Below are 18,618 nucleotides of genomic sequence, written 5' to 3'. Positions count from 1 at the left end.
TTTTTTAAAAATGTATTCGGCTGCGCACTTTTGGAAATAGATTTTTACCTATTTCCAGAATGCGGATTGCAAAAGTGCGTCACCACACCTGACTGGTAATCTACATTTTAATTCTTCTGTCCCAACACGTTACAGGTTTGCTTCTTTTGGGCCTGAATGCGCGCTAAGTGCCTCTCTCCAATGGTTGGGACCTGACATCAAACCGGCATCTTTTCAGCTCAAACGTACTCTCCGGAGGGAAGGTGTCCGTTTGCAGAACACGGTCCTATGGACCCAGGGCACCGTTTGCTGTTAGAAGGCGAAGAAAACTACAGTTCCCAGAATGATTCACGAGGCATAGGAGGGTCCCACTTCTAGGCAGCACTGCAAGGGGTGTGGCTAAGGCAAAGTATACCTCCCAGTATGCTCAGCGCGTTCTGCACCGCGCAGCCTTCGGAGCATCGCAGTGCGCGCGTGCGTTCTTGTGGGAACTGCGCCTCCCAGAAGACACCGCGCGTCGTCCTCCTCGCCCTCCCTGAAGGCCGCCTCGCTATCCCTGTGTGTCTGCTGTCCGCTAAGCTAAAGTCCACTGACGTTTCCGCCACCATGCTGCCCGCCGCATTGCTTCGTCACCCAGGTCTGCGCCGTCTGGTGCTCCAGGCGCGTACGTACGCCCAGGCCGCCGCCTCACCTGCCCCCGCCGCTGGGCCTGGACAGATGTCCTTCACCTTCGCCTCCCCGACGCAGGTACGACTCACAGCCCCCAGAGTCGTCAAGCCCCTGACTTTACCCGTGGGAGAGGGTCACTTGTATTGGGTCTCAGGTTTCACCCCCATGGGGCCGCGTGAACCCCCTCCCCAGGCCTCGCCCCTGGATGGGGTCACCCGGACCCAGGGCTCGACCTCTCTGTGTTCACTGAAACTTCATACCCCACCCCTAAGGGCGTCACCTGGACCTAAGGCTCCACCCTCTGGGGGTTGGATCACCTATACCTGGAAACCAGATTTTACTAATGTACTGGTGTCACCTGGACCACAAGTCCTGCTGTTTTTGGGGTGTCCTAGGCTCCACACCTTGGTCACTCAGGCCCCATCCTTGGGTGTTGTCCCCGAGATTCATATGAACTCCAGGCTCTACTCAAGGCTTGGATGGTGTCATAATGGACCACAGATTAATCCCTTTGGGGTTTACATGGATCAGAGTTTCTGTCCGTGGGGGAGTCCCCAAGATGTTGTCCAAGCAGGAGTCACCAGTACCCAGGCCTGGATCCCTTCTTGGGGATTGCCTGGACCCAGATCTTGAAAGGTCACCTGGGACTGACCCAAGTTCCTTGTCATGTTGGCTTCCCCTGGGCCTAATACCCTTAATTGTACAGACCTTAGCCAGGGTTTTAACAGCTTAATAACCATGCTGTTTGTAAGCCTATGCTGGTTTTACACTTTTGACTCCCTCATAGCAACTTCCTGAGTAGTCATGAGACAACCTTAGGGTTTCCCAGAAACCCTATCCCAGACACCAGATTGGCATGCTTGTACAGCACTGGGTTGCCATATATTTCAGTCACCTCTTTCAGACCCTCTGTTAGACATGGCATCCCATTTCACAGGTGAGTCTAACGGCAAACTGAGTCTAACGGCAGCTCTTGGTAGCTTTTACGTCCCATCAGAATTTCATCCTCCCTGTGCCCACTGTACAGAAGGAAAGACCAGTCTCCATGGCACGGGGGCAATGCCAACTCTGTGTGGTACACTCTCTGCAGGTGTTCTTTGATGGTGCCAATGTCCGGCAAGTGGATGTGCCTACGCTGACTGGAGCCTTTGGCATCCTGGCATCCCATGTCCCCACACTACAGGTCCTACGGCCTGGGCTGGTAGTGGTTCATGCGGAAGATGGCACCACAACTAAGTATTTTGGTGAGTGTGGCCCAGGATGTCTAGAGGTTCGGGTCCTCAAAGGGCAGGGAGAAAGCAAAGGAAATAGGTGTCCATGAAGATGTGGTTGTGTGGGGCACAGAGGGGATCGAACAGCTGCCCTCACCTCCATTGGGAAGGAAGAGATGGGAAAGTGCTGTCGAGGAACTTGCCTTCAGGGTAGGACAGGAGCCAGGCTGAAGGACCCACTTCTCCAGATGAAGGGCTGTGTCTTGTCTTCTCTCCTATCTCACTGTTTAGCAGTACTATCCATGGAGCCCAGAGCCTTGAGAAGCTTTCCAGGCAGGGGATCCAGCCCGCAGCCATCACTGGGGGGGGTTCCAGCCCAGGGCTCCATCCCTGAGCCAGGCCCCCCGCATAGTCGGTCTGGTTCTGTCTGGGCAAGTGCCAGAGTAGGCGTGGTGGTAAGGTGGGAAGGGTGTGCACATATGTAGGAAGGACATTGGTTGTGTCCTCTTTATAAGCTGTGCTCTTTATTCCTTTGACGGGGGCAGAACCTGAATTTGCTATGTCCTTAGCTACCCAGGCTGGCCAGTGAGCCACAGACATCCTCCCGCCCTTCTCCCTACCCTTAGAATTACAGCACCTTGGCCTCATGGCTCCCCAGGGTCTCTGATCCTCCTAACTGCACAGCGGATGCTCTCTATAGGCTGCCTCTGGGGCCCTTTAATTTCCCCTTCTTGGTTTTCTTTCTGACTTTAAAGTAGGGTCTCCTGTAGCCCAGGCTGATTTTGAATTCCCAGTCCTCCACCTCCTGGGTGGTGGGGATGACAGGTTTATGTCAGCACAACCACTTTCTGCTTTGCTGGGGATTGAACCCAGGGTCTTCTGCATGCCAGGCAAACACAATGCCTACCTCGCCTGGGAAGAACTCTCTGCTGTTCTGGATGGCTTTGAACTGGTAGCCTGCTCAGCCTCCCCAGGGGCTAGATGACAGGCGTGCACCAGGCCCAGCGATCCCTGCAGGGTCGCCCTGGATAAGTGGCCTGGAGTGGGCATTGGACTGGTGGCTGTGAGTAGACTGGGGAGGCGGACTGGTGACCCTGAGCACTCTTGGGAGGCAGAGGCTGTGCAGTTGTTGCCTGGAGGCTGCTCACACCTTCTCTCCTCCACAGTGAGCAGCGGCTCCGTCACTGTGAATGCGGACTCCTCTGTGCAATTACTAGCTGAAGAAGTCGTGACACTGGACATGCTGGACCTCGGGGTGAGCCATGGCCGGGGAAACTGAGGCTCAGGGCAGGGCGGATTGCTCAGGAGTCCCCTGACACCCGGGAGGCAGCTTGCGGAAGTGTGGTGCTCTGCTGCTGGTCCCGCCTGGTCCTCACACCGGCCCATTCCTCTGCAGGCAGCCCGGGCAAACCTGGAGAAGGCGCAGTCAGAGCTGTCAGGGGCAGCAGATGAGGCAGCACGGGCTGAGATCCAAATCCGGATCGAGGCCAATGAAGCCCTGGTGAAGGCCCTGGAGTAGGCGTACTTTGTCTGTCACCCACAGGGTAACAGAGGCAGGTCCTGGGGGGCTGAAGTCGCCACCAGGGGGCAGCAGTGCTCCGGTTACTGGCTTAAAGCTTCCCTGGTGCTGCCTGCCAGGTCATGGAGGGCTTCCCCAGGCTTCCAGAGTCTGGGATCCCCAGGATGCCTCTGGAGAGCTGGCCTTGATTGCCCCTCAAAGCCACCCGGACAGTCAGCTGGCCCAGCCTATCTGCATTAAATACCAGGAACCAACAGAGTGTTCTGTCTCTAACTGGGTAGCACAAAGTCAAGCCTCTCCTCACCCCCATCTGACTGGGTCCCCAGAGGCACCCTGCGACTCTGGGTAGGATACATAGTGGCTGGCTGTTGTGGGGCTGCCTGCCAGAATGGGTGGGATGGCCAAGGGTTGAGGGCAGGGCATGAAAGAGTGGGTGTGGCTAGAACTGCAGGCCAGGCAAAGTGCCCTGACCACCAACCAGGCCCAACTAGGCCCTCCCTGAGGCCCCCTGCCCCACCTCAGGCTCTGGGAAGAGGCGGGAACCACCTGCTCCCACAGAGGCCCTGCCCTAGGCACACCCAGCCCGTGGGTGGCCCTAGCCTGGCTGGCTACCTTCCCAGGCCCTCCTTAGGCACTTAGGCCCCTAGCTGGCCCTGGGTGGGGTGGTGGGGTGGGGTGACTTGGGAGGGGGTGGCCTTGGCAACCCACCCCTTTGTACAACCATCCCTCCCATCCCCATCCCCACCCCCATGGTGGCCAGGTATGATGCTGGCTTGCCCTCCCGTCCCCCCTGTCAGGAGCCTGTGTGGAATGTGGGGGTGAGGCCTTCCAGGGTGGTGAGTGAGTCTGAGCCTGCCATCACTGGATCATCTGGAACACCTGGACAGTGACCAGCGGGCTGGCTGGGGCCTGGGTGGCCTGTCACACCGCATCAGGACCCTGTGTGGGTGACTCGCTGTGGCCCCGTGTGCCCTATCTAGGCATGAGTGTGCTAGAACCCTTCCGTTCTGACACTTGCAGCCTGGGGGTATTCCAGGCTAGTCACAGGACGGTCATTCTAGGTCCACACCTTGCCCTGCTCAAGTTTAGCAGTGTGTGGGCCCCAGAGGTCACTGAGGTCACCAGACTGAGTGGCCAGGCTGGATAGATGTCAACAGGAGGCCCTCAGAACAGCCCAGGCTGGGCTGTTATACCTTGTAGTGTGAATCCCTCATATCTTCCCACCAAAACACGGAGGGTCTCCTACACGGAAGTGTGAGCCTTGCTGCCTGACCTCAGGACAGCCTGGCTGGGCTGTGTCCTGGGACAGCAGGCAGTAGGGCGGGACTGAGGTCCCGGAGGTTGGGCCTTCCTGGAGGGCACGGCCTAGACAGATCACTGAGTCTTGGGCTTCACACTAAGGACAAAGGACCACAAAGGAAGAAGAGCCAGGAAGCAGGAAGTCTGGGCACCCTGCATTTATTACACCGGCTTTCCGTCTGAATGGTGTCAGCCATCCCTTCCCTGTGGTCGATGGGAGGCCCACCCTGCCTCTGACCTCTGCCCTCCACAGCTTCAGTTTGGACTGCCTGAGCAAACCCCTGCTCGTCCCTTGCTCAAAGTCTGGGCCACCAAGTGTTCTCTGGCCTGTCCATGACCCTTGGAGACTGGGAGTGTCGGGCACGCCTGTGTGCTGGGGGCCCAGCATGCCTGTCCAGAGTGATCAGCCAGAGCAGGAGGGAGACCTAGGAAGGAACTGGCTTGGGAGGGGCACCCAGGGTGGTAGGGGTGCTCAGCCCCGATAAGTGCAGGAGGCTGGATAAGTGGACAGGGGGTGGTAGGATAGGGCAGTGATGGAGGGTCCGGCCACACTCAGTCATCTTCAGGAAGCTGCGGGTGGAGGCCACTCAAGTGACAAAGGACTGACTTCCTGGTCCAGAGGGTGGGTGAGTGTTCACCGTAAAGGCCATCTGTGGTGTGGCCCCACATGTGTGGGGTTGCAGAAGGCTCCTGTAGGAGGCTTTCCTTTGGTTATCTGGTACTCTGTCATTGACACAGAGGAGCCTGGAGATACAGACACGTTCTGCCAAGCCCAATGACCTGAGCTGACTTCTGGGACCCATGAGCCAGAGCGAGAACCAGCTATGCTGTGGTGTAGGGTTAGGGTGCATTAGGGACTGGGCTACTCATAGAGGTCACTCAGGTGACTGGCCTAGGCAAGGCCAGGGATGGTTGAATGGTCACAGAGATGGCCTCTGAGGTCATCGTTAAAGGATGCGGAGGCCAGGCTATCAGGCAGCTGTCAGGGGCACCCCACTGCCTAGCAGGTGACACTGCCCTGTTTTCCTGGACCCAGGCTGCTGACTAAGGAACCCCTTCCCGTTCGGCCCCCCCTCGCACTTCCACACGCGGGCGCCCCCAGGCGGAAGCACCAGGCCAGCAGGAAAGGGGGCGGAGCAGGGAAGCGGGCCAGACTCTCCCCCAATCCCCATCCTAATGTGAGGTGCACCTCAGTACTTGGGAAGGTAGGAGTTACCCAAGCCGGTGGCACCCGCGAGCCACTGCTCTGTGGGTGCCGAGAAGCCCTAGGGCCGGGTGTCCCAGTCCCAAGCTAGCAGGCGGGGGGTGGGGGAGATGCGTCACCATAGCCCGGCCCCCCGCCCCTTGCCCGCCCAAACTCCACCCCAGGGAAGGCGGCGCGGATAAAGGCTCAGGGGCCGCCCGGCCGGCCCCAGACCGGCACGGCCACCTCTCACCACGACCCATACGCAGGTCGTCTGGAGCAGTGGTGACACAGGACCTACGGTACCCGGTGAGTAGGGGCGGGGCCGCACGGAGCGGAAAGGGGTCTCCACCAGCCGTGAACTTCTAAGGGTGCCCCACTCTTTCTTTGTTCTTTGAGCCGTCCGCACCTAGGGTGCCTCAGGACAGAGCCCTCCAACTTGTGTGGTGGGAGGGGCCGCGCGCAATGGGCACCGCCCTGGCGGGACCGCAGCCCACGCCCCCCCTGCACTCCGCCTTCCCAGCCAGTGACCTTGAACTAGTTGTAGATGGACTCAGTTTCCCTTTATGTACAGTTTTAGTCTTCTCATTGTAAGTCTAAGAAGGTTCTCAACGGAGTCTCCCTACATGCGGACCCCCAATTTTAGGCGCGCCCTTTCCTTAGCCAAGACGCACAGCACTCCTCCCCCGGGACTGGGGCAGCGCTCCCGGGCGGGGACTGCAGAGGGCGCGCCGGGGCTGCTGACTCACCGCTGCCCGGAGCGGGGCGCGCGCGGGCGCAGCCGGGGACGCCGCGTCACGTCACGGCTTGGGCGGGCGCACCTCGGGAAACGGGCCGACCCGTGATTGGGAGGGGGGAGGCAGAAAAAAATAGGGTGGGTTAGGTTGGGACGCGAAGTGGCACTGGTTCGGGAGGGACGGATCTAATCGAAGCCACGTCACCGAGCTGCAGGGCCCTGCCCAAGCTGTGGGTCCCGCCCAGGTTCTCCAATATCATTGCATCCACCCACCCACGGGGGCGGAAGACTGTCCTGTCCTTGAGAGGCCAGCCCGCGACCCTTGGCCATGAGGCTCAGGCTCAAGCGACAGCTTCCGCAGGCTGTCGCTTCCCGGACAGACCCAGCGGGATGGCCCCACGATTTCCTGTTCCTTAGTCGGGAACAATGGCCGGTTCCTTCCCTCTTCTCCAGACCGCTCCGGTGGCGTACAGGAGGGGTTATGCTCGCGCGGAGGGGAGGGGAGTGAAGGTGCTAAGTCCTCGAACTCGGGTCCGCAACCCTGAGGTCCCGCCCGCCCTTTGTTGAGGTCTCTGGGCCTTATGAATGGCTCTGGGCGCGGGTGGGGGTCGCGGGGGCTGGTCAGGAGCGGCATCAGCCCAACCCTCTTGGCACCTTCATTGGACACAGAAGGGACGGGGCGGAGCAAAGGGGAGGGTCTCGCTGCCACGTGGGGTAGCCCCGCGGCGATCCTCATTGGCCCGGTAGCGCGACGAACTGGGCGGTCTGTGTGTGTTGATTGGCCGCCGCCTGGCCGGCGGAGTAAGTAGTGAATGGGAGGGGGCGGTGGTCCCGCCCATTGGAACGTTGATACATGATAACTTTTTTTTCTTCGTACTTTCACCCCCAGATCTTGAGAGCAGCGGCTGCGGCTGTTGCTAAGGGAAGGGACGCGCGGGGTAGCACGACCCGAGAGGGATCCAGGCACCGTGCGAACCAGGATAGCTCGCCCCGTTTCTGTTGGACCCTCCCCGTGCCGTACCCTGGTCGCTGTCAAACGCCCTAGAAACCGGATCGCAGACCCCACCCCGGGGCGCAACCCAAGGATCCCACGCGACCCCGAGCACCATTCGGATTCTTGATTGCCGGCTCTATTGCTAACGTTGGGACCTTCCCCAAGGGGCGCACGCACTGCTCTTGTCCCTGGGCGCCCACGGAGCAGAGGAGGACCTTGTTTTGGCGGGGGAGTCCCGGCAAGGATTGGAGGCGACCCGCAGGCCCCCAGTTATCCTGCGCGCGCCGGGGATGGAGCCGCAGCCCGGCGGCGCCCGGAGCTGCCGGCGCGGGGCCCCCGGTGGCGCCTGCGAGCTGAGCACGACCGCGGAATCGGCCGCACCCATGAGCCTGGCGATCCACAGCACTACGGGGACCCGCTACGACCTTTCGGTGCCCCACGACGAGACCGTGGAGGGGCTGCGCAAAAGGCTGTCCCAACGCCTCAAAGTACCCAAGGAACGCCTGGCGCTGCTTCACAAAGACACGTAGGTAGAGCGCCGCCCCCGCTTGCGCGCCCCCTGGCACCGGGCCGCCCCCTCGGGCCCGGGCCCCGGGCGGGAACAAAGAGCGCGCCGCGCGGGGAAGCAGGGGGCAGCCAGACGGGGGGCGGGGGCGCGCCGCGCGCTCTCGGGCGCCCTCTGCTCGGCCTTACTTGCTTGGGCCCCCTCCCCCGCCGGGGTCTGCACAAAGGCAGAAGCGCCCTGCGGGCCTCCAGGGTGCACGGGAAATACAGGGGTGGCAGGGGAGTTGTGGGCCCCCGGGACGGCACGAGGAGGGGTCCGTTCTCTGCGCGACGGGGGGTGTGGGGGGAAGCAGAGCCACCCCCTCTTGTGCCGGCGGTCTAGCCGCTTCCGCATCTGCTTGGCGGCCCCCTCTACGTCTGGCTGTCTCCCCATCACTTGCGTCTCTCAACCCCCCCTTTGTTCTCGGTTCCCCACACCCCCCACCTGGTATTTAAATCGCCTCCAGGCCAGGGAGTCTCCCCCCTCGTCCCCTCGCGGGCCTCTGGGGACATGCAATGTCCATCCCCAGCGGAGGGCCCCCAGTGGGGGAGGGGCGAGAGGGGGAGGGTCTCCTTTGTTTGAGCAGCGGGCCTGCGCCGAGGAGGGAGGAGGGGGAGCCTGGGTCGGCAGAGCCCCCGAAGGCCTCACTAAATGGGCCGGAGCCCCGCGGCGCCCACAAAGACGAGCCCGGGCAAGAATTGAAGAGTTGTAGGCAGGAGCTGGCCTGAAGAGAGGCGCGGGGGAGGGTGGCAAAGAGCCCACGGGGGTTCAGGTGATAGAAGTCTCTTGTCCCTTGCAGATGCGGTTAGTGCTTTCACCTGAAGTTAAGTCATGGCTTAGGGGGCTCCCGAGACCAGTAGGCCTCCCCAGACACTCGGGTCTGGAGAGCAGTGGGGTGGGAAACGCTCCTCTGTCCTCCCCTCTCCTTGGGCACGCACAGCCCTCCTCCTCCTCAGCCTCCGCTTCCGCGTCTCTGTGTTGTCTCCCGTCTCACCCTCTTCCTTCCTACCCCCAGCCGGCTCAGTTCGGGGAAGCTGCAGGAATTCGGCGTGGGGGATGGGAGCAAGTTGACGCTCGTGCCCACGGTGGAAGCTGGCCTCATGGTAAATGACTGAGGGGCGCGTGCCCTGGAGGCTTCTATAATCCCCTGGCCACCCCACTCCACAGACTCAACCATCTTGCCCTTGCAAATAGCTTTCCCACCGCCCCTACCACGCAAGGCCCCCTCCCCACTCACTGCTCTAAACCCACTCTGAGGTTACTCTACTCTCCCTCTCTTTGTAGTCCCAGGCCTCGAGGCCGGAGCAGTCCGTTATGCAAGCCCTGGAAAGTTTGACTGAGACCCAGGTAAGGACCCACCACCTCGCCCTAACCAGGGGATGGGGGGACTAGAGGCAGTGGCCACGCCTAGGAACCTGGCAACTCTCAGGACACCCTTAGAGAGCCTCCAGTTGTTTGTGCTTCCCTGGTGGCCTGTGGGGGAGGGGATAAAAGCCCCGCCTTGGTGCCAGCTTGGCCTGGTCACCCCGCTTCCTCTTCCTCCCTGCCTCCCCCAGCACCTGACCACCTGACCTTGAGAAGTTTTCTCTCCCACGGTGGCTGCCACAGTGGGGGGAAGGGCTAATCTTTTCGACCTGCCCTGACTGTGGGTGACCTTGGTCCATCCCCACTGGAGGTTGGATCCTCCACAGCCCCATAAACTCTCCCACTGTGAAGTATGTACCCCCTAAAATAAAAACTCAGTCGGTGCGTTCGTTCACACCTTTCTGGAAGCAGGATGACAGAACTTACACTGCTAGTGCAAAGGGGTGGGGAGTCACCCATCTTCCCCTCCTCCTCTCTCTGGTCTTTGTTCTCTGCCCCAACCAGGGGAGGGACAGGCAGGGGCACCCAGCCCTAGGCCAGGGAGGCCTCCGCAGGATGTTAAGAAAATATTTAGTAAGCAGCCAGGAGGGAGGCTGGGCCTGGCTCTGAGGAGGACTCCCAGTTTTGTTGCCGGTTTTCCCCTCCCTCCTACTTTCCTCATATTCTTGGCCACAACAGGGCACTCCTCTCTAGCAGCCCCTAGCTTTTCTAGTACAGTGACTGGGGTGCCCTTAGCTTACTCTGGGGAGTGGGGCGCACAGACTGCTGGCTTGGCCTGGTGAGGGAACTGGGCAGGAGCCCTGGACTCCCTGCTTGGGCCTAAGTGCAGGAAACCTAACCGCGGAAGGCCTTCACTCCCTGTTTGGAAACGTGTCCCGCCCTGCTTCTTCGTGTAGGGGGCACAAGGGCTCTGGAGCTGGGTGGCCCTGCCTCTCAGGGAAGGATCCTGGGAACAAGGAGGTCCCAGAAACCAGACGCAGGCGCTTTTTCCGGGCCAGCTTTGGGCAGATTTGCCTGCCGGCCTGTGGGGGGTGTGCCTGGCATGAGGAAGTTAGAGGGGGTTGATGGGTGGAGCCTTGAGATTCCCACAGTGGAAATTCTCACCTGGCCTCCCATTTGCCCTCCCCACGGGAGGAAGGGGCGACCCCCGGTGCTCAGAAAGCTACTTCAGGCCTTTCCCTGGAAAAGGGGGTAGGATTGAGGGTCTGTGGCAGGATTTGGGAGTTCAGGGTCGGTTGCCTCCTTGTCCACTCAGCTCTTTGTCCCCACGGGGCCCCAAGTGGAGAAGGTTCCTCCAGCCCCCTGTCAGCAGAGCCAGGGGAGGGAGTTCTGCCAGGCCGTGTGCTGTGACTCACAGCCTCTATGTCACTTCTCAGAAACCTCTCACCCCCCCCCCCCAATGCCTCTGGGGAGAACAAGGCTGATAGCCAGGTCCTCAGAGGTGGGAGAGAGAGTGCCCAGTGTATCCAGGGGTCAAGTAACCCCACAGATCAGCCCCCATGGGGGGGGGGTGTGAGTGACTGGAAGGTCAGAGAGCTGCTTACCAGAGCATGTGGAGGCCCTTGGAGACAGTTCTCCAGGCTTCCCCTTGTCTCCTCACAGCCCAGGACACACAAATATTTATCTTGGGGAAGCAAAGGTTATCTGAGGAGTCCCCTCGGGATTCAGCTTGCCTCTGGTGTGGCTTAGCTGTGAAAGATAGCTTGCCAGGATTCTCCTCTGCTACAGTCATGCTGTGTGACCTGCAGACGGGATCTGGGGACTGAGGTGGGAAAGGGAGAAGTGACTGATTCTTCAGGGAGGGCAGTGACCATCAGCTGGGCTCCTCCTGGTCTCAGTTTCCCCTTTAAAGGACCCAGGTTGGCTGGGAAGAGCCGGAGTCTCCAATCTGACCCACCTCTGTCCCCCCACAGCCCCCAGCGACACCCGGGCCAGGCCGGGCTGCCGGAGGAGGCTTCCGGAAATACAGATTGATTTTATTTAAGCGTCCGTGGCACCGACAGGGACCCCAGAGCCCAGAGAGGGGCGGCGAGAGGCCCCAGGTCACACACTGTGGGGGAGAGCTGGGCTGGGTTGGGCTGGGGGCATCGTCGACGAGAGCCCCTTTGGCTGATGAGGTCCCCCACGTCTCTCTGCAGGTCAGTGACTTTTTGTCAGGCCGATCGCCTTTGACCCTGGCCCTGCGAGTTGGGGATCACATGATGTTTGTACAATTGCAACTGGCAGCCCAACACGCCCCACTCCAGCACCGCCATGTGCTGGCCGCGGCTGCCGCAGCTGCTGCCGCTGCCCGGGGAGATTCCAGCATAGCTACCCCAGTATCCTCACCTTGTCGGCCCGTGTCCAGTGCCGCCCGTGTCCCCCCAGTATCCAGCAGCCCTTCTTCGCCTGTGTCCCCCTCACCTGTCACCGCTGGCACCTTCCAATCCCATGCAGCCTCCACGACTTGTCCTGAGGTGAGGATGCAGATACTTACACAGGGGAAGATTTTGAGGGCTCCAGCTGTAGCCTTGTATCAAAGGCTGTTGAGCTGATACAGCACGTCTGGAACCTTGGACAGTCCCTGACACACTGACTGCCCTAGAGGCTGGGGAAATCTGAGCTGAGGAATGGACCCATCACAACAATACCCATTTGCCAATCTCCCACCAGCAGACGGACTGTTCTCCACCCGCCAGCAGCAACACCACATCCACCCCAGGCAGCAGCCCCACCCCCCGATCCCGCAAACCCGGTGCAGTCATTGAGAGCTTCGTGAACCACGCTCCAGGGGTCTTCTCAGGGACCTTCTCTGGTAGGTGTCACCACACACGAGTGGCATTGGCATCTCAAACTCGAGATCCTGTGTGCTGGCTGTGCTCACTAAACATCTTCCCCTGGAATCTGGGGCATGCACCTGTGTGGTTCCAGACGTATAGGGCATGGTTCCGTGTGCTTCACTGGTACATTGGGGATGGTGCCTAGGCCAGCCTCCCACTGAGGCACACCCTCAGCCCCTTCCTCATGGGGACTCTATGCAGAGGCTCTACCCTGAGTCAAGCTCCAAGCCTACTTTGGGTTTTTTGGGGTTTTTTTGGTTGCTTTTTGGTATTTTGAGATAGGATCTTCCTGGGCTGGAGGGTTTTTTTGTTTTTTGTTTTTGTTTTTGTTTTTCAATATGGGGTTTCTCTGTAGCCCTTGAACTTGCAGGGATCTGTCTGCCTGCCTCAGCCTCCCAAGTGCTGGGATTAAAGGAGTATGCCAGCACAGCCCAGCAGTGGCTTGGAGTTTGAGACACCATCCTAGCCTCCTGAGTAGCTAAGCTGACAGGTGTACACACCAGACCTGGACCCTGCCTCCCCTTGCTGACATCCCTCTGGAACTTGATTGCTTGGGCTCATGATCCTTTCCTCCTACAGGCACACTGCACCCCAACTGCCAGGATAGTAGTGGGCGGCCTCGGCGTGACATCGGCACCATTCTGCAGATACTCAATGACCTCCTAAGTGCCACAAGGCATTACCAGGGCATGCCGGCCTCACTGACCCAGCTCCGCTGCCACGCGCAGTGCTCACCTGCCTCACCAGCCCCTGACCTCACCCCCAAAACTACCTCCTGTGAAAAGCTGGCAACCCCATCACTGCTCCAGGGCCAGAGCCAGATCCGAATGTGCAAGCCCCCTGGTGAGTCCCACCCCGCCCAGCCTGCCTTTCTTCAAGGCTGTCTCTGTGTGCTGGCTCAGGGGGGACCCCCTGGAGCTGGCAGCTGCTCCCCCCCCCCACCTTCCCTAGCTAGGAGAAAAGGAGGCAACTGTTGCTACACAGTGTCTCCTTGTGAGCCCTGCAGGGCTCCCCCCACCCCACTTCCTCCCCCCCCCCCAGGCCCATCTCCAGATGGCCTTTGGCACTTTCCATGAATGGCTGACTTAGTTCTGGCCCCCCAGATTTCGCCAGACATGCCCACCCCATCCCTACCCAAGCTGTGAGGTGGTGGTGCACACCGTGCCCCACCTAGATCACCTGTCTCCGAGCCCTGTTCACAGGAGGGAAACTGAGGTACAAGCTTTGTACCACTTACTCTGGACGCTGGTTCCTGTAGAGGTTTTGTTTGTTAGGCTCTTGTATTTTGTTAGCAAGGCCCCCAGCCTTCACTGGGAGCGGCCACGCAGGCTGCTTCTGCTCTGCCAAGCCTTCAACCCTGTTACTTTCACAAGGGTTTCCTTGAACTTGGCGTGTTTGGGTCTCTGCTTCCTAAATGATTGGTGACAGGTGACCTGGCCATGCCTTGCATAGTTCTCTCCATTTGCTCTTGATACAGAGTCTCGCTATGGGACTCCAGCCATCATGGAACTCACTTCCATCCCCCAGCCTCTGCTTCTCCTTCCCAATGCTGGGATCAAAGGCGTGCACCACCAAGCCCAGCTTACTTCCTGCATTTCTTCTGTGACTAAACCCCTGTGCTGCAACACTTACTCAGCCCACAGCCCTGCCTGCTCTCCCAGCATGCTCCAGTGACTGGAGGATAGGCCGGCGCCCTGTGCTTCCCCGCACATCACCAGGTCCTTGCTGCCAACGGTGGGGGGCTCAAGATTAACAGGTGCCCATCTCCTTTTGTAGGAGACCGTCTGCGACAGACAGAGAACCGTGCCACACGCTGCAAAGTGGAACGCCTCCAGCTCCTGCTGCAGCAGAAGCGCCTGCGAAGGAAGGCACGGCGGGACGCCCGGGGTCCTTACCACTGGACCCCAAGCCGCAAAGCTGGTCGTAGTGACAGCAGCAGCAGTGGGGGTGGAGGTAGCCCCAGCGAGGCCACAGGCTTGGGCCTCGACTTCGAGGACTCCGTTTGGAAGCCTGAAGTCAACCCAGACATCCAGTCCGAGTTTGTGGTGGCTTAAAGAATCCCCTTGGGCCTGAACATCCTCTACCCCATACACGGGGCAGGAGGACGACACAGACTGGACGCTGAGCGGCCCAGCTCTGGGGGGGAGGGGCAGGAGGTCACCTCCATTGCCACTTACCAGCCTTTCTGATTCTTTTTTAGCTCCTCCCCTGGTTGTCTACCCTGCATCCCTGGTCACGTGCCCACCTGTCTTTCTTCCCTTACCATGGTCAGGGCCTCTGAGACAGGGCCCTTCCCTCCCACCTTCTCCAGTTCCAAATATGTAGCAGTCTGTTCCCAGATGGCCCAGACGGAGGAAGCCACCCACCCCAGCCCTTCCGCTCTGCCTAGCTCTCCCCACCCCCTTCCATAACCCAATTCAGGTTTTTAAACTCAATGTAGATTCTCCAAGCACTTTACAGATGAGGGTTGGGGACCCCAGGATGAGTGCGCCCCCCTCCCCTTCCCCTCTGCAGACTTGGCCACCATTCCAGGCCAGCTGGCTCCCCCACCCCTCCCATCCCGGAAAGCTACTAGATACACTCACAGAGGATACCTTTGTCCACAATGCCCACTTAACTCACAGCCTTCCTCCTGCCTCGGTCTCCCAAGTGCTACAATGACAGGCTTTGCCACTATGCCTGGCCGCCCTTGCTCTTGCCACAAGCTAATTCGATGGAGACTGCTGGAGCAGGGGGGCTGTTTGTTAGTCAGGTGGGGGATGCTCCTTTTCCTCATGAGAGGAGGCTAGGCCTCGCACCACCCTCCCTGGACACTGGCCTCTTGGTCTCCTCCCTCCACACACCCACTTATTTCCCTAACCTTCCTTCCCAATGGGGCTTGAGGGACTATTTATAGACTTCATTTTTCTGACTGAGCCAGTAATGGTTTCTATCCTCTAGGGGAAAGAAAAGAAACTGGGGTAGCTTGTAGGAGGAGGGGCCCAGAGAGACACCCCTGTACCTCTTCTCTAGTCCCAGCCTGCAGCTGGGGATGGGAAGAGAGGTGCTGAGCTGTGACTGCATTAACCCCACCCTGGGGAGGGCGGGCGCACTGCTGATCCACATTGGCTCCATGGATGAGAGCCCTCCCCTCGGATTGGGGCCCATACAGCAGGGGTGATCTTGTGGGGTTTTTTTCCTCCACATTTTGAGATTTTTGTGATAAATGGGATGTGTGCCCACCCCTGATGCCTGTCCACGTTGTCTAGACTCCACCTGTCCACGGTTCCTTTGATCTAGGCTGTGAACCCATCCTTGTCTTCCCCCACTGTGTGTTTAAACCGTTAATGGTTTGGGATGTGAACGTGTGTTGACTAGCTGTAAAGGTTTTTGGGGTGGGTGGGTGGGAAAGGGATCCTGAATGGTAGAGGCCAAGTGAGAATTCGGTTTGGTTTTTTGTTTTGTTTTTTTTTTTCTATTTTTTTTCCCAAAAAGAAAAGGGAGGGGGGAAAGTGGGTGCATTTTTTAAGCTGTCTTGAAATACCTATTTAAATGTGTGTTTTGGTTTTTTTAGGATTTTTTTTTAAGCTGCCTGTGATATGTCCGCTGGGCTGAGGGTGGAGACCTCAGGCAGGAGCCCACCCATAGTTCTCTCTTCCCTGTGAAGACATCCCCAGATAGCATTAGCCACCCTCGGGGGGAGGGGGAGAATCCGGCTATGGGGAATCCACCTCGCCCAAGTCTCCTTTTATTGAAATAAAATTTGAGGGGAAAAGAAAAACCTTACACGAGCACCGAATTTCAAATAAATGAAAACGAGACATGAACTCTAGTCCTGGCTTGCTCCTTTCGGAGTCCCCAGGCCCTGGTTCCCGCAAACGGTTTCCCAGGCCATTGCCCAGCTTGGGACTGGCAGGAAGCTACTTAGGGCGGAGGGAGGGAGGGCCCGGCCACTTCCTGCTACCCAAGGCCGGAAGTCCCTTTGGGCGTGGGGTTGGGGCTTGCCCTGGGCGACGCTTTCACCCTCAGTTCCTGGCTCTGAAGTGGGCTGAAGACGGGAACTTGGGAGTCAGTGCTGGGGCAGGCAGGGCTTCCCAGCTTCCAGGAGTGGGAGGCGTTGCTCCAACCCAGAAACTGGAAGTGCTTGTGGGAGCCGCACGCTCTGCCCCTGGCTGGAGAGGGAGTTGCACCAGCCGGAGGGGGTTGAGAGCCGCGACTTGAGGTTTTCAGGGAGCTAGACTTCCCCAGGCTCTTGTGACCTGCCTCTTGGTGGCCACACCTTCGCGCGTGTTCCGCCCCCTGAGGATCACGCACCTCTAGACCTTTGCCATACCCCATCTGGGCATGACAATCTCGGTTACGCCTGGGAACTTGCCAAGGTGGACGCCCACCTTTTCCTGCCCCCATCCTCAAGCTAATCTGGCGCTCCCCACTGCCCCCTAAGGTGCTTCTCGGGTGTCTCACCTCCATTCCTCTGTGGCTGCGCTGAAACAGTTATCTATCACTCAGCCTGTTAATTCTCTTTATTTTTCAGTGCTCTCCACGTATACAGTCACGAGTAATTACACTCCCATTTTCCAGCCCAGAAAACTGACCCCCCTCACCCCCTCCCGCAACACAGCACTGGACCTGAAGGTATAGGCCTGTGGTTGGAAGCTAGTCCTCTCCCTGAGAGCCTCATCCGGTGAGAAAAAGCTGTCTTCCCCAAGGGTGGCCTAGAACAACTCCTTAAGGGTTTTCTGCCCCTCCCTCCGCCCAGTCACCCCAAATCGTCCCGCGCCCACGCCAAGAAGACGGATGTCCCGTCAAGCCTGATCCCTGGAGAGTTCATGGTCATTGGGCTCAAATGTTTGGGGACATCTGAGGGCACAGGACGTAGGTGAGGGTGGGAAGAATCCGTGTGTCAGGCCTGGGGGAGGGGCAGCTGCCCCTTGTAGCTCGGGGCTACTTGAGGGACCAGGAAGGGAGGCGCCTGCCGTCAACAATCAGGCAGGACTCCACCAACCAAGTTCACCAGCAGGGCGACGAGAGATGTCCCAGGGGACCTCAAGGTGTGATCCTTAAGATGGTCGTCCTAAAGGTGTCCTAAATGTGTTGGAGAGTGTAATGTCACGACCCTGTGAAGTTATGACACCCCCAGGTCATCGCGTCACAGTGCGTTCTGTACTCAGCTCGTGCTCAGTGCGTATGGACCAACAACCCCAGGGGACATTCACCCTAGCCCCAAAGTAGAAAGGCCCAGTGTGAATGGCAGTAAGGAGAGGTAAACTGAGGCTCAGACAGCAATGGTTGCAGAAATCGCAGAGGGGCGGGGTCGGACCTTCGCTTCCTTCCGCTCCCCCCACAATACCCCATTGAGGAAAAAGCTGAATGGGTGGGGGCCAACCCCCGGAAACCCGATGAGATGGAAACGCAGTTGTCAGGACAACGCGCCGGGAGAGGCTCCCGACGTCATCGCGGGGAGGGGGCCCGGTCCGCCCCCGCCTGAGCTTCGTCGCAGGCCCCGCCCCCCCATGCAAAGGTCTCATTGGTGAAGTCTCCTTTCCGTCTTCTTGAAGTACCAATAGCTCCAGGTTGCCTTCTGAAGGCGGGCTTTAGCCTGGCAAAGCCGACTGCGCGAGCGCGGAGGCGGAGCGGCCCCGCCCCAGTGCCCGCGTGTATGCAAACTTGGGGGCGGGATTCTCAACGCAGGCTTGACGGCTGCTGCTGGGCCTGGACGGAAGAGGGGGCGTCCCTGGGGGCGTCGCACGTGGACCCCAACACAGGCACTCCACGAGCACCCCGCTTTGCACACTGGCATTTCCTGCCGCATCAACTTCGAGTTGACTGACCTTCACCCGGTTCTTCTACAGTTCCCCGCCTCTTGGGAGGACTTGAAGCTGGAAAGCGACCTGTAGGAGGGTGCTTTGCGGGACGAATAGGAGTTTGCCCGGTGTTGTTGGAAGAGAGAGATAGGGTGTTTTGCGGCTGCAGTCAGATCAAGTTGTGAAGGGGTGGGCGAGATAGGAAAAAGCAAATCTGGTAAGAGCCTTGAAGGAGATCCCCCAAGTCTAGACTTGAGTAGATGGGGGCGGGGTGCCTGGCCATGACCCTGGTTATAATCACCGGTTGGAAGGTGGAGGCAGAAACAGTAGAACAGGTTTGCAGTGCACGAAATTCCAATCATCCGGAAGAAGCTTCGAGGGCTGATGGCAGGGATGGAGGATGGGGAGGGTGAAGATTTTTTTTTTTTTTTTTCGGAGCTGGGAACCGAACCCAGGGCCTTGCGCTTCCTAGGTAAGCGCTCTACCACTGAGCTAAATCCCCAGCCCCGAGGGTGAA

General features: G+C 59.2%; 2 protein-coding genes across 8 annotated transcripts; both read left to right on the top strand.

The window, feature by feature from the left end:
• The first annotated feature begins 543 nt into the window (after positions 1-543).
• Positions 544-3,628, top strand: Atp5f1d (ATP synthase F1 subunit delta). Its single transcript, NM_139106.2, has 4 exons — positions 544-726; positions 1,739-1,892; positions 3,026-3,114; positions 3,256-3,628. Exons 1-4 carry the CDS (start codon positions 586-588, stop codon positions 3,376-3,378), a joined length of 507 nt encoding a protein of 168 aa, NP_620806.2. The 5' UTR covers positions 544-585; the 3' UTR covers positions 3,379-3,628.
• A 2,462-nt stretch (positions 3,629-6,090) lies between these two features.
• Positions 6,091-16,124, top strand: Midn (midnolin). Of its 7 annotated transcripts, none has more exons than XM_087557000.1 (9): positions 6,091-6,169; positions 7,486-8,116; positions 9,150-9,237; positions 9,419-9,481; positions 11,413-11,541; positions 11,638-11,955; positions 12,155-12,293; positions 12,898-13,161; positions 14,095-16,124. In XM_087557000.1, exons 2-9 carry the CDS (start codon positions 7,881-7,883, stop codon positions 14,370-14,372), a joined length of 1,515 nt encoding a protein of 504 aa, XP_087413126.1. In that variant the 5' UTR covers positions 6,091-6,169; positions 7,486-7,880; the 3' UTR covers positions 14,373-16,124.
• Positions 16,125-18,618: the final 2,494 nt, after the last annotated feature.

Source organism: Rattus norvegicus, chromosome 7 (genome assembly GCF_021556685.1).
Source record: "Rattus norvegicus strain SHRSP/BbbUtx chromosome 7, alternate assembly SHRSP_T2T, whole genome shotgun sequence".
NCBI classification, from domain to species: Eukaryota; Metazoa; Chordata; class Mammalia; order Rodentia; family Muridae; genus Rattus; species Rattus norvegicus.
The sequence above is the reverse complement of the archived record's forward strand: the minus strand, read 5'-3'. Positions and strand labels throughout refer to the sequence as shown.